The 21,633-nt window shown below is 41.5% G+C and overlaps 1 protein-coding gene across 1 annotated transcript in view; it reads right to left on the minus strand.

Moving 5' to 3' along the window:
- Positions 1 to 1,702: 1,702 nt before the first annotated feature.
- LOC148011384 (vesicle transport protein GOT1-like) overlaps positions 1,703 to 21,633 on the minus strand; it is a 31,386-nt gene continuing 11,455 nt past the window's right edge. The window contains exons 2-6 of the mRNA XM_087670806.1: positions 3,819 to 3,910; positions 3,608 to 3,688; positions 3,426 to 3,523; positions 2,210 to 2,291; positions 1,703 to 2,046 (exon numbers count right to left, since the gene is read on the minus strand). Coding sequence (XP_087526932.1) covers positions 2,008 to 2,046; positions 2,210 to 2,291; positions 3,426 to 3,523; positions 3,608 to 3,688; positions 3,819 to 3,910 — 392 coding nt within the window. The 3' untranslated portion in view covers positions 1,703 to 2,007. The remainder of the gene's footprint in view (positions 2,047 to 2,209; positions 2,292 to 3,425; positions 3,524 to 3,607; positions 3,689 to 3,818; positions 3,911 to 21,633) is intronic.

A 21,633-nucleotide genomic window follows, 5' to 3' on the forward strand; every position in this document is an offset into this window, starting at 1 on the left:
TGGAATTTGATGTATATATGATCAAACATATAGTATATTATAATATACTGGGTGAGGAGCGAATCTACACTTTTTACCCTATGTTAGAATGTAGATGTGATAGAAAAACCTCACAAATTGGTTCTCAAAAGCCTACATTTTGAAGTGTAATTAGTTGGTGCTAGTACTCACTCTCAACACCAAGATGGGCAACTCATCACACAAGCTAAAGTTTTAATGGAGCTAGCATAATTCTAAACCTTCCAAAATTAAAATTATGATGCTTTTCTATTTGACTAACTTGTAGAGATACCTTCCTTCACATAATGTGCATGGGTCCTAACTTCTTTGAGCATACAAGCAACCAAACCATGCGTCCACAAACACACATGTATAAAAGAATATGGTTCATCACTTCTCATTCTTGTGCCTTTAGCTTCAAGCATGGGATTTTGATCAATAATGAAACCACCTAACAAAAACTCAACAAAAGCCACAAAAGGACCCAAAAAACCTTAAGAAGTGCTATAGGAATTAAAGAAAGCATCATCCCATTACCACCATCATATGATTCCAAGTACAGCAAAAGCATACATGGAAGTTCAATTTTCAAAGATCACTTAGCAATTTATTGAAATTTGATGTCAAATGTATATTGTATGGTCAATGATAATGCAGGTGTTGCTCTTTCCACACTAATTGAACACCTGGACGTCAGTGTATCATAGAACCATTTGGAGGAGAATAAGAACCTTGTTACCAACTATCCAACTATCCAACCAATCCCTCCTCCATGAAACGGACTTACAAATTACTCCAAAACATTGATTTTTTCTCTACAAGCAATGCCATCCGTGAAGGCTTATGGACATATTTTACCTACACCTATACAATAAGCATGGTAATTCTTTGATATTTGGACAAACCACTAAAATGCTAGAAGAACAAACTAGCATTGAGAAAAAGCCTTTTACTTTGGACGTGAATGGTTGGAGCTTTACCATTGGGAAGCAAATTCTAATATGCTTAGCCACCAAAGCATGGTAATTCTTTGATATTTGGACAAACCACTAAAATGCTAGAACAAACTGGCATTGAGAAAAAGCCTTTTACTTTGGACGTGAATGTTTGGAGCTTTACCATTGGGAAGCACATTCTAATATGCTTAGCCACCAAAGCATCTTATAAAGGATTTCTTAAAAATGTCAACTTTTCAAAACAAAAAATTGACATTCTTCTACACATTTTCATCCCTACCATCAAAACGCTTTCGGTTTTTCAGTTGGATCAAATTCTAGACTTGGTGGCCAATTTAAAAAGAAATAAACCATGGTCCTTAATACTTCCAATGCTCACTGCAATAATTCTTCTACAGCAAGTTGTCACATTCAAGAAATAGACATTTCTCATATGAACATGTTTGACCATGGCTTTTAATCTTGTGTGTTTATTTGTTGTATCTGGTCATGAAGTCTACTCTCCATGTAATTTAAAGAGGATGAACAATGTTCTCACAAAAGGTATTACTAAGAGTAGAGAGAGCGAGAGTCCACATGTGTATGCAAACATGTGTGTCTGTAATCATTTCTAAATAGAGCAAACAAGGCCCTAGTAAGTGGGATTCTGTTATTTTCAAATGTTAAGGATCTGCACAGCTAAGACTTTGACAAAACAAATTTGCAAGTCACTCAAGATTTGCACTCTCTAGAACTATACAGTTCCCCATCATGTAAACATTATATACCACTTTGCAACATGTTAACAGAACACATTGAAAAATACACGTTGAGAATATCATGTATTGAAAAATTGTGCCTTGAAAATAACATTTTTGGGGCCCATTTATATACATTCCTAAGCATGTTACATCACCCACACAGTCTTCCAAAGATGCAATCGTGAGGATGCGTGGAGTGCCTCAGAAACTTGGTGAGCAATTTACCACTCATCCCAGCTGCTCACCTTTGGCTTATGGTAATCATGAAATTGGTATGGTACAGACAATGTTCTTGCACTTTGTCCCATAAACTAAACAGGAACTCTTCGCTGCCTAAAACGGTCAAAAAACTGCAATACACATGTTTCTCTTGTTAGAAGATGACTATTGCCATGTATTGGAAAATGAGAGGAAAATTTTATAATGGGGTTTTCCTCTTTTTTTCTTTTGTTCTCTTTTTTTTTTTTTGCAAGGGGGGTGGGGGGTGGTTTTGTTGGGGGAAAGAGAGATTACTGATAAAAAGAAAGGCTGTTGGAAAAACCAGCCAATCACTGGTATCCTCGACAAGAAGACAAGGACTGTAGGAATAAAACCACTGCCAAAATAAGAGGACACCAAAAGTTTCTAAGATGCTGAGACAGTAGGCCAGATAATAAACATGAACAACTGTATGATCCAGGTCCAAACTTTAAAGTAGTCCAAACATACCAAAGTAACTGCACATTACAGAAAATGCAAAGAACAAGGCAGGAAACTTTCATGACACATTTAAGGATAACAAATGAACATCAATAACAGCCCTACTAATTCTGCTGACATACAGATAATTGTGAGTTTCCAAAGTTCACATTACACCTTTGCAACCTGCACATTTGCTGCTACATACATCAACTTGTCCAAAAACAGTCAGATCATCCATTCTAGCTCAAAAAGACTTGGAAATATCAATCTAAATTGTACCATTTAATCCCAACAATTATCCTCTTTGATCCCCACCATTGTCTGCTGCAAAATGACCAAACATTTCCATAAAGGGAAACACATTCTAGTCACCTTCCCTGCTGCTCAGATGTATAGAAGACCAACATCAAGAAGTCTGACCAATGGTGGAATTCAGAGTTTCAATCAGCCTTTCCCTTCATTGTCCAAAATGAGATATGTTTCCAGTCTTATTGCTCTTGAGGAGGCGGCCTCACCACACTCTTAGCTTCTGTGAGTGGGTCTAAATCATTCGTCTGGTGCTAAACTTTACTTCTGCATGTACAAGGTTCTAGGTAACTGGCTGTCTGAGTATCTGTACGGTGTACGAATCTACCTGGTGGTGAGCTCTAGACTAGAGTCAAGGATAAGCAAGCCTACAAATAAATGGTCCACTGCTCAAAGGGAGAGTAATAGAGCAATACGAAACCCATTACTTTATCCAAAGATTTTTTGGTATACATTCAGTGTCATACTGAGTCCACACACTGGAGACATCATAGGGATCTTACCTGACTACCCCGCTTTTCAGCAACTCAGCATACCTCAATATATCGTCAGGTTCTGAGTAGCCTTACAAAGCTAAGTTTAAAGAGAGTCAAAAAGTTGCCTTCTATGTGCTTGCACTTAACTCAGCATCCGGCGTGCATTGACCAAATCAAAAATAGAAAAAATCTTTTAGAATTGTACCATCTTGCTCATCATTGCCTGAAGTACCTCTACCATGACTTGATATCAAACAAGAGAATACCTGAATAGCACAACAAAGCCATAAGCCTCAATGATCATTCCCACAAAAGCCCAGCCAACAATCACCAGCAGAAAGCCTACCAAGAAGGAAATAGAACCCTGCATGCAAAAACAACATTTACCTACCAAGATATTGTGGAAGGGATTAAATATTGATGTCTGAGTTATCAGTTGAGAATATACCTTGTAATTGCTTCGTTTCAGGAAAAATGAGGTGGTGGATTTGACTCCTATTGTGAGAGCCAGGCCTGAAACAAAAAGTATCTGATTTTTTGCCATTTAATGCAGCAAGGTATCAGACAGGCATACCATTAGACCAGGATAAGTGTTGAGATACATATGTGACAAAGCAAGACGAGGAAAGTAGTAATATTTGTTCAAAGTTGCGGCTCACATTGCCCATGGCTAAGAGGCCTTTGTCAAAGAAAAAGATCACCCCAAGAATGGTGAAAAGTATACCAAAGCCAGTCAGACCGATCCCAATTTCTGTTGACAAAATATCAAAATGTGATGACCAATAGATTTTAGCTGATGAGAAGAGACTCGTAAGTCATACCACTACAGTATCCTTTTCCACATATCCACAAAATCTATAAGTCAATACTACAGCATCCTTTTCCATACATCGACACCAAAATGATGGCATGCTCATTCACATCGTTCAAACATTCTAGCTCACACTTTCAAACATAATTTCCAGCTCTGCAGCTGTCAATAAACTTAGCCATGACTTGAGCACTCCTTTAGTGTAAAGCCAATGCATGTCTATTATCAAACTCAAAACTTAAGTACAACATTATAACCTACAAAGACACTTGAAATAAAGCACTATCTACCAAATCAACAGGATGGAGGCTCTGAGATACACTGTTTTACACAGTAATGACAAGCCTCATTCTTCACAACTGATCACTATTATTACTGGGTCATAGCAGCTGATCCTGGGAGAACAATGTTTGGGTGCTCTAGAAACCATGCATAAGCCATTTTAGATCACAAAAATCAAGCTGATAAGCTCCGACTACAGATGGATCAAGAAATGTAATATTTCTAATTTCGACCATCATAACTATTGATCCTTCCAACCTGTCACTGGTGGTGGACATTCAACACCTTTGCAGTTGTCTTCTCTGGTTGGAGCTGCTCATCATAAAAAAGCACCTACTATACAGACCATGCACATTTCTAAGGCCTATGAACATCCATCCCTGACCTGTTTCATGTCCATAACAAAAAGCAGGGAATAAGCCATGATCCTGATGACGTGGCTCTACAAAGCAGAACCGCAAAAGAATGGACATACGTAGAGGCACACTTCCATCTGTTCCACATGGAATGTGCTCATCTAAAAAAGGCCACTACAAACAGCATTGTCATTATCTCAGCAGCTTATGTAGTTGCAAGCAGAACTGAATGTAATACAATGGAGGTGTGCAAAGGTAAGCTACATTAGGTCAAACTAATTCTTCATTATTGGCCACTTTATTCCAGTTCATACAGACCCAAAAGGCAAAACTCAAGTTCTTGTTAAGCATTCCATGAGAGTCCCTGCACAAATGCCGGAAGCACAGGTGACTAGGTGCTGGACAGGAGCAGCAGAAGAGGACGCTGATGAGGAGGAGAAAGGAGATAGATAGCCTCAACTGGCTGGAGAGAAGACTGGATACGATCAGCAGAAAGAGGAGAGCCTTAAATAGGCATGTGGCAAGGTTCAGGTCTGACCTCAAATATGGTTGGACCAAAACAACTAAAACACTAGGCACACTAATGCCATGTCACAGCTGAACAAAAAAAAAGCTAACCGCCCAACTAATGCTGAAAGTGACAATGTGCTGTGCACTGGAAAGGAGCAGATCTGGGCAGTACAAAACAGGTCACAACTGGGTAACCAATCGAATGGACTGCCCCCAGCAAAAGTGCTTGGGACAAACTCTACTCAGCATGGATGGAAAAGATTGACACATGGGACCAATGCCAAAGCTCGGAACATTCTTATTTGACTCACATTGAAAGTCACAACTGTTAGCGGATACAGTCAGCTCATGTGTGAGTCTGTGCATGTCCCAGTGAGCTGGGCACATTTCTTTTCACTATGATGTGGTCACTAGATTTTAGGTACTTCTTGGCTGGCTAACTAGTACATTTTATGCTGGCCCACTTGTACTTTACAAGCCCCAGATTTACAGCCAACATGTTCATGTTTGTAGCCTATTTAGAGGTTGGCACTCCCTCCTCCAGCCAGTACCACTCTACATACTTCTACAGCAACTTCCATTGGAGATAGGGAGCCACTGCCATTTCCCACACAGCTAGTGACTCATGGTGTTTCTGTATTGTCTCATGTCTCAAGAGTCAGTATATGGATTCCATTTCCCGAGCATCTCTTTTCTTCTGAGTTCTTTGTCCAATCTTTCTCTTCTTCTCTCATATATTACAGTCTATTGCAGCAGGTTTACACACTTCCATCGCCACACCCCCTTCTAGCATGGTATCAGACATCCATGTTAAGTCCTGTGGTGCTGATTTCTTCTGCTACAGGCCTGTGCTTTACAGTCTGCTGTTGATTGGACCTGTCCTGAACTGCTGCCAATGTTCTTCAGCCTAGACAACCACCAGCTGCCAATTTTCTGCCCTGCTGAGCCTGCATTTTGGCTACAACAATCTTTGTTTTGTGATTGCCGGCTGAGGGGACCAGTTTTCATGCAGGACAACTGCATTTAATGCTGTCCCCACCTGCCTTTTAGCAATTATCATCTGCGTTTTGAAATTTTGCTCTTGTGTAGGGCTAGATGACAGTGTTTTCAGGCTGGTCTCTGTCTTTATGGTTGCACCCTTTGTGTTTAGCACTTTCTTTAGGCCCAAAAAGGGGAAGAAGAGAAGAGTGAGGTGAAGATGGAATGCTACATGCTGAAGAATGCTCATGCAACAAGTGTCACTTGGACAGTGTCCCTCGTGGGGAAATTGTTCACTTGCCCAAGCACCCTAGTACAAAGATGATGAAATCATGCAATCCATAGGAGGAATGTCAGACTTTGTGTGGTGCCGAGAAGCATAAGGATATGCACATACTCAATCTCAGGAGGTGGCTCCATGTTGACCAAGGGACGAAGAAGATCCACCTTGTAATCTGAGAATACCACTTGAAAGGAGACCTTTGAAGATAGTCAGGAGACTAGATGAGCAGTAGAACCTAAAACTCACCTCGGGAGAGAAGCCACTAGCTCCTTGACTCCATGCTGGAAGGAATACGAAGGCCTAGCCACCAAGTTGCTACTAAAGACCCAAGGGCCCCGATCTAGGTAGATCCTCTAGATCCTAGGTATGAGTAGAGGAAATGATTGCTCAAAGGAAAGCCACTCCTCGAAAGTGAAAGTTGGTGGTATGTGAAGAAATTCATGGCACACAAGGTCCCTCTGAATCGGAAGGAGTAGAAGTAGGAGGCCCCTCTGAAGCTGAAGAAGAATTGGAAGTCCCCCTCTAAGGGCGAAGTAAAAAAAATCCCCCTTTGAATCCTAGTCTAAGAGAGAAAAGGAATCCAACCACTCATGGCTCACGGACTACGAAGCATCAAATGACAAAGGAAGCGCCACCGCTCGTGCTGAAGAAAGTATCTAGGGCTCGGAAGAAAAAGCCGAAAAGCACCCAAAAGTGGCCTCTCAAACTTGAGTGGAAGAGGGTGGGGAAGGAGGCTCAAGATGAGCCAAGGGTGGGAAACAGTCACGGGCTCTCAAGAGAGTGGACTGTGAAGAAGATGTGGGCTGTGGAAGCCACTGTACCTGAAAGTGGATAGGGGAAACCTCCGCGTAGTGGGGTGGTCTCCAGGAGGGCTTATCACCTTGTAAGGTCTTAGAGCCTCCGTGTGCTCGAAAGGACTTAGTGCGTTACTCTAATAGCCAATGTAGAACAATCTCTGTGGCCCAGAAAGGAGAGGTGGCACAAGAAGTGCCTGGTGGAAGATGCATATACTCCGGGGGGGTGGGGAGCAAAGGTCGATGTCAACAGTCATCGGTGGAATGCCCGTTCTTACCGTAGTAGAAACGCCAACAATCTGTCAATGGAGACGCCATGGTACCGGTGTGGCAAGCTGGAGAAGGGAGGATCGAAGGGAAAAAAAGGATCTCTCTCAATGCGCAACAAAAATGATAGAGAAATCAAATGTTGATGACGAACCCACCACCGGTCTTTGTCTTCACTGATGAGGAGGATCTTTGTGGGAAAATGTCACCAAGTGGTGATACTTTTTACATTGCTTTTCTTATTTACTTATATAAATATTTTATTTTTCTTTTCTTTTGTTGTTGTTGCTTCTTACCCCCAGAGCTCTCTTGGAATAAGCCGGGATCTTTGCATGGCCAAAAGAAACCCATTGGGACAAATTGGACTAATGGTTTGTCTGAGCCGTAGGACCGATTCCATATTGAATGGGCACTGAAGAATAGAATGCCAATGGTTTGGGACTGTGTACTTAGCCACTGGAGATGGTGCAAAACAATGAGCCTGGCCAAGACAAAAGATGCACATGTGAGAATGCTCATGGAATAAAAGTCACCGTAATTGAGCCACATTACACTTTTTGATGTGGTCACAATGATAAAAGTTGCTCAGAATAACTTGAGGAATACAAGGGTCACCATCCCTAAAATTTAGAGAGTTACTATTTTTGGACCCCAGAATCTGTTCGCGTCATTATCTTCATTTTTGCACGAGGATTAATTCTCTAGTCTGTGCCGAGGTCAAATTTTGCACCGATCATGGATAATTTTAGACTAAAAGGTTTAAACGGGAAAATTGTTATATATATACCATATGGCACAAATTCCCAAAAGAGCGAGAGAGAGAGCATTAAAAAAAAAGTAATAGGCATAAGGGACAGATGGGAGAATAAAGTTTTGAGAAGCTAAGGGCAGATTGCTGCAAGAAAATCAGCCATGGAGAGTACTTCTACGTCTCTAACTCAAGTATGGAGATAGAGCTTGCTCCCTCTAATCAACTCTCTCTCTATCCTCAAAGGAAATGCTTCGCATGATGGGCTGATTCCATCAAAGATACACTTCCGTGTTTTCTCTAAAATTCTGCACATGAATCATTGAGTATTGTTCACAGAAAATGCAGCACATGCTGGACAGTAAGAACAGTAAATTCAGAGATCTGCAGACTAATTTTGCACACGAATCATTGAGTTTTAGTCACATGCTGAACAGCAAGAACAGTGAATTCTACACATGCTGGACTGTTCTTGTGAATTTTGCACATGCTGGACAGTAAGAACAGTGAACCCTGGACATGGTGGATAGTAAGAACAATGAATTCAGAGATCTGCAGACTGTAATTCTGCACACGAATCATTGAGTTTTAGTCACAACAGTGAATTCTGCACATGCTGGACAGTAAGAACAGTGTGTTGGACAGAAAGAACAGTGAATTCAAAGATCTGCTGACTGCAATTCTGCATAGGAATCATTGAGTTTTGGTCACAGAAAATGCTTTCCTAAAAGGGATGGTGATCTGGATATGCTGTATTGTTCTAATGCAGCTCGGATTTACTCAGAAGAGATGAAAACCAACTGTTCACAGATTATGTATTTTGGAACATTATCATTTTTGTAATTTTCCATCTTTTAATTAATAAAGAAATACCAAGAGGAGCGCCAGTATTAGGGGCCAATCTGGTGTTGAGCGAGGGAGTAAGGTCTCTGCTTATGTGTGTGTGTAAAGACCAGGTGTTAATTGAAGGAACTACCACTTTATGTGAGTCATAGACCGGTTTCAGCAAACGCAGCCAAGAAAGGTTGGATCCATAGTTGCACTCGTACGTAGTACGAACTGGTTCGTACTATATGGTGTCAAAGGGGTTTTTGTCGAAAGGTCGAATCCACCGGGGATCAAAAGTAGAAGGAAGTAGAGATAGAAGATGGAAGAGAAGATAGAGAATACCCAGGTGGTAAACACTACAAAGACAAATCACAATGAATTGAATCAATATGTATTGAAAAAACCTAAAATCTTCGCACTACTCAAAAGCAATTTCCAGGTATTAGATCTCCTGGAGCTTCTTCGTAGAGCAAAACGTGCATAAAAATTACAACTCCTTCTCTACTGCTCGGAACCCAGATCTGATGGCTCCGAAAGGAGGGTAAAACCCCAGCACACCTAGTCACGGATTTCCCTGATCACTCGTTCTTCTTCTTTCAGTTCAGTCTGCAATTTTCAGCCTGTTTACAGCAATCGCAACGCGCGCGATTTCGTCCATCTGTCCTTCTTGTGAAAATCCCCTAATTGGCTGAAAAAGCCACTAGCTTTTTGCATGCCATCCTAATCTAGAAGCTTTTTTTCTAACTTTTTCGAATTTTTACAATAAATAATATCAAAAATAAGCTAAAATTATCCCAAAATCTAGTATTTTCAGATAATCCATGCAACTCACACTAGTACTAATGCCTCAGATCACATTGACTCTCTAGATCAATAAAGAAGTCGGATGATGATGCATTCCATACTTTTTCACATTGTGTCCTCATAGCATCACGACATCCACCCCCTCTGAACTTGCACATCCTCCGGTATGTGCCAAAATCCTAGTTGTCACCGGATTCTGAATCCTCCTCATCCTCTGCAACCATATCCGTTACTTCTTCATCTTCCATATCTTCCTGGCTAGCCCCTATATCATGACCACTATTTTCTTCCAATTCTGGCAACTCATAGGTAGTAGATTCCCGCCTTTTGAATAATTTGATTATTTTCCCTGCTACCAAAAGTTTGATAGCTGTCCCATCCAGCTCATTTAATGCATAAGTAGCATTATCAAACACCTGTCTTACCACATAGGGTCCAAACCATCTTTTGGAAACTTTACGCATGGCACTATGCTGGTTATCTAAACTACTATCATAAACCAATACTCAATCCCCATCTTGTATGGTTCTTGGTCTCAATCTATGTCTTTTGTCAAACCATTTCTTATTCTATATCCTTGCTGCCCTTAACTTTGCAGTTGTTGCCTCTATGTCTTCTGACTTTCTTTCCAATTGTCTAATGCGTAAGGCCAACAACTCCTCTCGGTTCAACTCCTCCTCCCAAGGTAACACACTCCATGTGACTGTCATCTCTTCTATCGGCATGATAGGTTTTTTACCATACATCAATTTTGCAAGCACATATCCTATAACAGCACTATGAGTTGTTCTGTCAGCTCACAAAGCATAAGGGAGCAATCGTGGCCACCCTTTTACATTCTCTCCACATGCTTTTGCCAATGCCTTCACAATAGGTGGATAACCTCTTTCACTTTTTCCATTTCCTTCAGGGTTATACGCTGAAGGTAAAGCAAGCTTTATCCCCAACCATGCAAAGAAATCATGAGCTTCATTCGCATCCAACTCACCCCTATCTGCTGTAATTTTTCCCACACAGCCATACCAACAAAAGATCTCTTCTAAGAGAAAAGTACACACAGCATTGGTTGTCTTAGTACGTAAAGCTTTTCCTTCCACTTGATTAGTCAAGTCTTCACAAGCAAGCACAAGATACCTCATTTGCCAAAGACCTGTAGGCATTGTGACCAAATCCACCACCCACTTAAAATGAAGAGACAATGGATATGTGGGTTGCAATCCATCCCGATGTCTCACAGATAAATACATTTAACATGTCGTACATGTATCCACAAAGTGAGCAATATCCTTATACATACCCTGCCACCAATATCTTTCTTTGATCTTTATAAAAGTATCCCAAACACCTCTATGACTAGCCCACAAGCTTTCATGAAATTCTTGCATTACTTTTACTTGTGAAGCTCTGTCACCCAAAACTCGCAATGGCATACCCTGTTTCTTTTTAGCATGTTTCCATAAGTATCCATCTTTTAAAAAAAACACATACGCTTTCCTGTTAATTTTCTTAAACTCCTCATCTGACCATTCATCTCTCTTTGTTAATGTACTAAGGTATTGACCAATTCTCAGTCATTCTCCTGTATATTTGTCTTCCAGAAACACTTCTACACAAGATACAAAACATCTAAAGTGTCTTCTCTTTGTTGTCCAAGCTTCCGTTAATGTTGTAGCAACACCTTGCATTGCTAAATTCACTCTTGCAACATCATTTTCAGCCATAAGAAAGTCATCTTCTTCCTCCTCATCCATCATCCCATCTTCATTCTCATAACGTGCTCGAGATAAATGTCTGCCACTAGGTTATCTCTTCCTGCAATATGCTGAAATTCAGGGTTCAAAGATTTGATGTATGCAATCCACCGGAGCATAGCAATGTCCGTAATAGCACAACTGGTAATCATACCCAATACCGGCAAACAATCGGTCTCAATGACTACATGAGCACCCATAAAATAATCCTTACCACATTTAAGGGCTGTCACAATTCCCCATAATTCTCTTTTAACCTGTGGATATCTTCTTTGTCGTTCAATCAATACTTTAGCACCAAAGCGAATTGCATATCTTTGCCCTTCCTCATCATCTTGCCAAATTGCCCATCCAATCCCGATTGGGCTTGTATCAACAGTAATAATGATAGGCTTTCCATGTGAATAGTCAGCATTTCTCAATGTAGAAGTAGATTTTAAGAGTTGCTTCAATTTCTTCATTGCTTTCTGATGCTTCCTTTCCCAATGAAATTTTTTACCTTTCCTTAGAAGCTGATAAAGAACATCGGCTACATGTGCAAAGTGAGGAATCCATATCGAATAGAGCACACATGCACCCAAGAATCTACGCACCTCTGATACACTTGTGCATACATCTTGCATTCTATCAATCCCATCTATTTTTGCTGGTGATGGCCTTCGCCCATAAGGCCCACACATATGCCCAACAATCAAAACCTCTTCAACTCCAAAGACAGACTTTTGTCCAGTACACCTCTTCTAGACGTGTCAAAATCCTCTCACAATCCACAATATGGTCTGCAACAAACTGTCTGCATCCATGAGCATCCATCTCTTCATTCTTTTCATCCACTGCACACCCTTTGATTGGAACATCATCCAAGAAGGGCATAGTCAATTGTGGTATAAAATCCCTGAGTACCCTATTCATAGCATTTGTCATGTGTGCCACTGAGTTTGTTGTACCCTGTGGGAGAGTACACATCCGTACTAGCCCCAAAGGAGTCTTCATGGTTGTGATATCCCTGCTTTCAATTGCAAGTTGAAACTATCATAACCCGAGTAAAGATCACCCAAAGAATAGATCGCTCTGCCTGCAAAAGCCTCTGCAAATTCATCAACAACAGGACCTGCACCCACATTTCTTATGGTCACTCTATTGACTGGTTGCATGTCTTGAATAAATCTCAAAGCCCCATTCTTTTTGGGCACAGTAAACCAACGATTTAAGTACGGGGCTAAAAAAGGCTCCAAGATCTTCATGCGAATCTTTTCATTTAGCAAATCCATCAGCTTTGGCACGTAAGCTTTAGGCATTGGAATAGGTCTCAAGTTCCATGGTACATGTAGCACAGTAAATATGACCATAGGAGAAACAACATTTGGTTCCACACAGCCTATTTCACTTGACTGAAATGCAAATGCTTTCCCATATCTAGCCAACATCTGCATAAAACAGTCTCTCTCAATAAGCAAAAGAAACCCTTCTGCACCAACTTTCAATTCTTGTAATGTTTCAGATGTAAACTGATGACCTATATCTTTAGGATCTCGTAAGCTTGGCTGTCTTGACACTTTTTCATACATACCCTCACTCTCTAGTGGAAGTGGCAAAGCAATTGGTTTCACCTTTTTTTCAATTGTCTTATACTTTGTCTCCACAAGTGCTTCAGCCTATTGTAATCCTTCCTGTTGAGCAAACAATGGTATAACATTATACATATCCAAAGAACATACTGATAACACTATGTTTTCAACCTCATTTTCTGCATGTATAGTTGCTGAAATTTCAGCCATAGTGTCAGTAATATTCAGCCCATAAAAGATGCTTGAAATGCCATCATTTTCAGCTAACAGCCCCAATGCTCTCAGTTTCTTAATAGCCCATTTCATAGATATGCGTTCAGCCCTCCACATAGCTTCCGTAGGCTTAAACCAACATGAACTATTTGCTGTAAACTGAGAATTACCAATAGTAAATACATGCTTCATTTCATCAAGAGACGAGTACAGCCATTGAACAGCACTACTGTAGCCCCGCATTACAGCAGTGCTTAATGAAAATCCAGGTCTTTGAATTCCCTTGAATTTGGAACCAAAGGAGACTCTCGAAGCGTATCCCGAGTTCTAGGATAATTAACACAAACAGTAAGAAATTGGATTGCTTTTCTCCCATCCTTGCTTCTGACTCTTGCATAAGCAGAACCATCATCAAGCACCTTTGTTTCCATACGCACACTTGTAAATAGGATTGTCCCAAAATCACTGCATATGAGTAATTATCTTGCACAAAGAAGTGTTGCCCTTCCTGTACATCACCAATCATCACTTTTACATTAGGACATGCAGCATAGAGCTCCCTTGAAGAATTATTTGCAGCCCTCATTCGCCAACCATGATCAGTGTCTACAGGCCATGCACCATTTTCATACAATCCACGCTCAATGACATTTATCTCAGACCCATGGTCAAGTAAAGCAACATAAGAAGTTTCACACTCCTCTATTTTCACTACCGTTTCAGTGGTAGCTCTAGCCCAATGATTTCTTGTGTAGTGACTTCGAGGAATAAATCCTAGAGTCTCTGTTGCATTTGCCTTACTCCACCATGCATATTGCTACAAAACAATGCATTTTCAGCCACTTTCTTCTCTTTTCCACATGCTGTCCATTGATTAGTAGCATCCTGCATAGACAATCTTGTACTTCATGCTCATATTCCGCCCGAATACCCAACAAACAAGTTTTCTCTTCAAATTGCAGCAATGCACTAGTGGTATCACCAAAAAACTGACGCTTCCTTTTAATTATGTCAATGATCTCATCATGAAATTCTCGCTTGGCAATGCCAAGCACCTCTCCCAAGGTAAATTCCACCCGACTGTTTAAGATCTATTCTTCAAGAACCTTCTTAAGATCTGTGACTGTCTCAATGTAAAATTGCAACTTATATCCTAGCTGCTTGCCCTTCTTTTTACCCTCTTGTTTGTTATCATATTTTTGCTATTGGCTGACCTCTTCCATAACATACTCGGGAGGTGGCTGATTTGCAGCTTTGGGTTGATCCACACTTCTTCTTGTCATTCTTTTAGATATCCCTGCAATATCTTCATCTCTTTTTCGTTTTTCTTCCACAAGTACATCCGTGTTTTGTAACTTTGCTAAATATGCATACACTGAATATGTATCTACCGGTGATTCCCAACCAGTTATGCCACGAATGTCTTGCCTTACATGAGACATTTCACTATCAGTGACCTGTCTCTTTTCAGCTGCATGTAAAGCATGTGTCCATATTTCAGCCTTTGGACCAACCATCACTTGGCCATGCATTCTATCCAACTGTAGACCAAAAGTAGAAGCATGTACCGCCGCATAAGCATTTCGGATAGCCAAGTCTTCCAACAACTTCTGCATACCTCCCTTTCCAAAATTCAAAGCAAGAGGCAATCCCGTTTCTTACGCATGGATCTTGCCATCTTTCCAAAAGATAAGCTGTCGTGTCAAGGCCTCTTGATAGGCAGCACAATACTTTCTCTCATGCTGCAAACTATCACACCACATACATCTTTTTCCAAGTTTAGGGGCTGCTGCCCGCCCCTTTCCTCTTGTCCTTTTTCATCCAATTTTACAACCTTCAATTGAAAATCCTACATCCCTTTGACCAATTCATCCAAGACATCTTCCCTAACAGAGAGAACAATAGCAGGTACAGCCATAGGGTTAGCCACAGAAGCAAGTGGCTTACTAGATACTTCAAGTGTTTTGCCCGTAACAGTGGGCAAGCTAGAGAATGCAATCTTTCTCTTCTTCTATGCTTCTTCACAAGCGCATTAATAGCTTCCTTGACATGTCTCCACTCTGTTTTCAAGCCTGTCTCTGTAGTCTGATCCTCCAAGCAAATCATCAAGCTTCTCTTAAAGCTCAGGATCAGCTGCCTGTAGAAACAATTCAATTTTCTGACTTACAAGAGCTTGTTGTTCTGCGAGATCCAATTGCTCAAATCGACTTTCAAATTCTCTTAACAATTCTATAGCCACAAGATCCTTATTGGGTTGTATAACCCACTCCTGAAAAGTCTTGCGCATAATCAAACTGGTATCCTCAATATAAAATTCTTCCCTGAGTATCTTCTTGAAGACTACCCAGTCAGCATCCTACAAGTATAATTCGGTAATCCATGCTTTCAGTTCATGAACAATAACACGTACAAAATACCGGCTCCATGCAAATTGAGCCACTCCAAAGAATTCCATCTTCTGAGCATAGATATGTATACAGATACATTCCTGCCATTGAATAACTTCACCTCACGCTTAACTGCTTGCAAAGCATTCATCACAACACTTTCTGTTTGAGCTGAAGCTTGCATCACTTGTTGTTGTTGTTGTACCTGCATAAGCATATACATATTTTGCACCAACTGTTGCAAAACATCATGGGAGATTGTATTCAAAGGTTCTCCCATCTTATCTTTCTTCTGTGACGACCTTTCACGTCGGGTTCATCAATGTCGGAGGGGTTTTTTTCGAAAGGTCGAATCCACCGGGAGTCAGAAATAGAAGGAAGTAGAGATAAGAGATGGAAAAGAAGATAGAGAATACCCAAGTGGTAAACACTACAAAGACAAATCACAATGAATTGAATCAATATGTATTGAAAGAACCTGGAATCTTCGCACTACTCAAAAGCAATCTCCAGGCATTAGATCTCCTGGAGCTTCTTCGTAGAACAAAACGTGCATAAAAATTACAGCTCCTTCTCTGCTGCTCGGAACCCAAATCTGATGGCTCCATTGGCTCCGAAAGGGGAGTAAAACCCCAGGACACCTAGTCACAAATCTCCCTAATCACTCATTCTTCTTCTTTCAGTTCAATCTGTAGTTTTCAGCCTATTTACAGCGATCGCAACGCGCGCGATTTCATCCATCTGTCCTTGTTAAAATCCCCTAATTGGCTGAAAAAGCCACTAGCTTTTTGTATGCCATCCTAATCTAGAAGCTTTTTTTCTAACTTTTTCGAATTTTTACAATAAATAATATCAAAAATAGGCTAAAATTATCCAAAAATCTAGTATTTTCGGATAGTCCATGCAACTCACACTAGTACTAATAGCTCAGTTCACATTGACTCTCTAGATCAATAAAGAAATCAGATGATGATGCATTCCATACTTTTTCACACTGTGTTCTCATAACATCACGACAACGGTTCGTACCGTACCGTACCGTAAGATTTCAGACCAAAAAACAAGCACCTTTTTTTTTTGCGTGGTGGTTGTTGTTGGTGGTGGTTTGGGTTGTTGACTATTGTTGTTGTGGTGGTGGTGAAAATTTTGGAGCCTTGATCGATCAACCAAGAAAGGGGGTGGAAGCTTGATTAGACTCCTCATACATGTTTTGTTATGATTTATCCTAGAGCCAAAGGCTATACATAAGGTATTCAAGCAGTTCCAAACGTTTCTAATTGATGTATCATTTTTCACAATATGTTAGTGTCATCAATAAATAAATTCAGCACCATTTGAGAATCATCAAGTAGCCTAATCTTATTGATATTATCTTTGTTCACAACTCATCTTGCACCACCCAACTTATTTTTTTTCCATACCAATATCGTACCGTACCTTATAAAATCTTAAGATACCATTTAGTACAAATTTTATCGTACCGTACCGTACCGTACTTTTGGTACCTGACAACTATGTGCTTGTCCAAAGAACCATCGCTAACGTACTTGGTCTTGAAGACCCACTTGACACCAATCACCTTCTTGTAAGAGGGACAAGGCACAAGAGACCAAGTGTCATTCTTCTCAATAGCCTCCAACTCGGCTTCCATGGCCTTCCCCCAATGATCAGACTGCAAAGCCTCCTTCACTGAAGTGGGCTCACAATCCTGCATAACATGGGTCATCAAACAATAGTTGGAGCAAACAAGCTCCGAAGAATGTGCCTGGTTCCTCCGTGACCTCCGCGGTCCATCCTGCAGTTCCCACTCCTCAGAAACCCCCTCGATCCCTAAATCTCGGAATATGTCACAGGCCCAACAAGGAGGAGGACGAACCTCTCCCTGTCGCTCTCCATCTGTTGAAGACTCAGGAACATCCACCGGCGGAATCTCCTCGGGGATGGCCAATGGAAGTGAAGACTCAGAATCAGAAGAAGAATCTCCAACAAAAGACTCTCGCTCCAAAGAAACTGTCTCGGGAGCCCAACTCTCCCCTGGATCTCCAAGAACGGGATGCTCCTCACCCCCCTCTATGGCTGGAACTTCCACGAACCGCACATCTCGGCTCATGTAGACATCCCGCTTAACCGGATCAAACAGACGATAACCTTGGGACTGGGAGCTGTAGCCAACAAAAACCTATCGTTGAGAAGCCGCCTCGAACTTATCACGCTGCGTCTTTGGAATGTGCACATAAGCGTCACACCCAAAGATCCTGAAATAAGAGACATCAGGCTTAGTCCCGAAGTAAGCCTCAAAAGGTGTCATCCTGTCAAAACCGAATTGGGAGATCGATTGAGGATGTGAACTACGGTAGCCACTGCCTCGGCCCACAGAAACTAAGGTGTCTATCGGTGCTCCATCATGATGCGCGCCATCTCGATCACACTTCGGTTCTTCCACTCCAAAATGTCATTCTCTTGGGGAGTGTTAGTGTTAGCAAACTCCTGGTGAATGCCCCTATCTGCACAAAAACGAGTAAACTCATTAGACATAAATTCACCTCCCTTGTTTGAACGCAAGGTCTTCAATCGCCGGCCAGCACGGTTCTCCTCAAAGAGAAGCCAATCCTTGAAGTGAGGGAAAGCCTCCGACTTCGAAGTCAAAAAATAGGCCTAAGTCATCCTGCTGTAGTCATCTACGATCAACATGAAGTACAAGCTCCCCTCCAGGGACTCGGTCCTCATCGGGCCACAAAGATCCGTAGATGCAAGCTCCATGGGTGAAATAAACCGCCTAGAAGCTTTGTTGGGAATCGCATCCTGATGTAGTTTCCCACGAATGCAGGAGACACACGGCTGATGGCTCACCACTATATCCGGCGCTCACCACTATATCCGGCAAACCTCGAACAAACGATCCTCGCGACGCCTTCTGACCGTACTCGTAGTTCAGGTGGCCAAACCGAGCATGCCATAGCTCAGACTGTGTCGGAGAGGTAAGAGCTGAAGAAGACTTCAACTTGTAGACGCCATTCTCCTCATACCCTGCAAAGAGAACCTTCCTCAATCTCCACGATCAAGGACGTGAACAATATCACTGTCAAACTCCACCAAGAGACCAAGAGCACAAATCTTATGGACCGAAAACAAATGATATCCCAAGCCTGGCACATGCAACACTTCGGAAGTGTGGGTACCACCACATCCATCTAGAATAAACCGCATCTCACCCGCACAACAATAGACATAGAAGAGTTGTCTCCAATGAGAATCTGCCCATGCGAAGGTCGCAATGGGCAACACCATCGGAAGGAGGAGTCATGTGCCGTGAGGCACCATTGTCCACAATCCATTCTCGAGCCTAGGAAGCTGTCATCGCAGCATTAGAAGTCTTCGATGTAGAGTCTTCAATGACTGCCAAGTGTAGAAAAGCAACTAATGAGGTGCAACCACCGCTCCAGAATCCTTCGTGTCCTTCTTGGTATCTTTTTTGTCTTTGTCAGGGCAATCCTTCTTCTAGTGACCAATCTTACCACAAATATAGCAAGTGGATTCCTTCTCCTTGACCTTCTTGGATTTGTTGTCCTCCTTCTTATTCTTTTGGTTCTTCCCCTTCTTCTAGAGGCTTGACCAACCAAAGTCTCCGATTTGGAAGCATGCTGTCCTTTCAATTGTTCCTCTTGGTCCAAGACCATAGGTGTTACATTAATAAGGTAAAGTATGGGAAACGGATGCGAGAGAGAACCGTCCGGGGGCCTTGGGCACCCGAACGGGTTTTAGGGGAGCCTAGAGAGTTAGAGAGTCCGAGAATAGTAGGACTCACCTGAAGTTGACGGCTGGCAAAGGAAACGAGAAGGGAGGAGCCAGCAACTATCTAGGCAAGGTTGGGAGGAAAGAACGGAGTCTCGTGCCACTGTTTCTCAGGATCGTCAGATGTTTTCTGAGTGATTCGGCTATTCGTCAATTTGTTTCACGTATCCACGTATCATTGGTATTAGAGCCGCCCGATCCTGCTTGAGCTTGTCCCTCATGAAAGCTTTCGATTGTCCTCGCGAAGGCTTTCTCTGGCGCCCACGCATTACAAGTCACACGGGTCAGGCGAGAAAACGGTACCCCCCACACGTCATACGGGTACCAGGCTTGAGAAGACAGTGCCCACACGTTATTCGTTACACTGGCCCGTATTTTGTCATGCACGATTGATTTCGTGAGGCAATAAGCGAACGGCAGTATTTCGGAAGCGCAGCAAACGAACGGCAGAAAAAGCCAGTCGGACGAAGTTAGTTTGATGAATCCGACATAACAGGCGTACAGCTAGTTCACGTGACCATTGGGAAGGGGTGTATTTAGTCCCCTCCTTACTCGGTGTTTCTGCCAATAAGCTTTATTTTCAGCGTGACCGGCTTAGTTTGGGAAAGACAAATTATTCCTCACTCTTCGGGGTTATTACTAAAAGCCATCAACATTTGCCCTATCATTATAACCAGGGAAGTACTTCACTTTGTGTAATTGAGGGTTCTAGTTCTGGGGACCACCCTATGGTAGATCCCCATGAAACGGAGATACAAGAAGAGCAATGGGAAGAATTTTTTGCCACATGAGAACAATTTGATGATCTAACTACTCGTGTGCAGGCACAGGGGGTTCAAATGGAATTTTTAACTCAAACACTCACCGAAATAAAATCTCAATTAACTTTATTATTAGAAAGGGATAAAAATAAGCTAGAAACCTCGGATATTCCATCTTCATCGAAGGATTTGGATGTGACTATGCAAGATCCTAAAGAACCCCACCACAAGTTGAGGGATAATCCAGTTTTAAAAGATATAAAATCCCCTCAGTTTCACGAGGAGGAAAAAGATAGAAATAAAGACACTATCTTTAATTTTCTCCAAAAATGGGAGCATTTGCACAAACTTAAAAATACTCCACCACATCTCCAAGCGTTGGAGGCCAATTTAACTTTGGATCAAAGGCGTATAAATGGTGGCGAACTTTAAAGGAGGCAAATAAAATACCTGAAACTTGGACTCAATTTGAATCGGTCTTTTTTAAAGAATTCCTTCTTGAAAATGAAATGGAAAGAAATTGGGAATATTGGGATTATGTCAGACAAAAGGGAAGACCCCTGCTGACATATTTGGAGGAATATCGTGAGATAATCCTCAAATTGGAAGGAATAGATGAATTTCAAAAGACAAGAGGATTCATTAGGGGACTAGATAAGGCCTGTAAAAAGAAAGTGAAAAGGAGTTCACCTAAGACGCTTGAAGAGGCAATTAAATTTGCATTAATCAATGAAGATAGTACGCGTCCAAGTACACTTACTAGTCTCACTGATACAGAGCCTAAGACTAAAGAATTAGAAACCTCAAAATTTGTAAGCAAATTTAAAAGGAAAATGCCATTTATTAAGGGCAAGAAACAACCTTTTGAAAAGAAACAATATGTAAGGCCAAAGTTAAGTCCAAATGACTTTGATAAGGCAAAAAGAGAAAAGCTGTGTTTCAATTGCCTATCCCCTAACCATGCTGCCTGGAATTGCCCTCAAAGGAAAAAGAGGAAAGAAAGGATAAGGACAAGGGCAAGGGAAAAGAAAACAAATCCATGTAGTGCAGACCCTAGAATTAAAGGGGCATGAAAAGTATAAATCTTTAGAGGTTTTACACAAGGATGTACAACACAGGTGTTGTATGTCAGCTTCTATGTGGCAGCCTACTTTTGGGCCACATGATTTAGTTAGAGTGCATGGATTGATAGCTGGAAAGAGGGTTAGAGTCATGATTGATGACTCCGCTACCCACAATTTCATAAATTATGCACTTGTCAAAAAATTGAAACTTCCCCAACAAAAGAGTGGACATTAATATGTTGTTCGTATGATGCAAGGTCAAGATAATAAAATATGG

Source organism: Lygodium microphyllum, chromosome 28, assembly GCF_053477565.2.
Source record: "Lygodium microphyllum isolate KBCC chromosome 28, Lygodium_microphyllum_v1.1.10, whole genome shotgun sequence".
Lineage (NCBI taxonomy): Eukaryota > Viridiplantae > Streptophyta > Polypodiopsida > Schizaeales > Lygodiaceae > Lygodium > Lygodium microphyllum.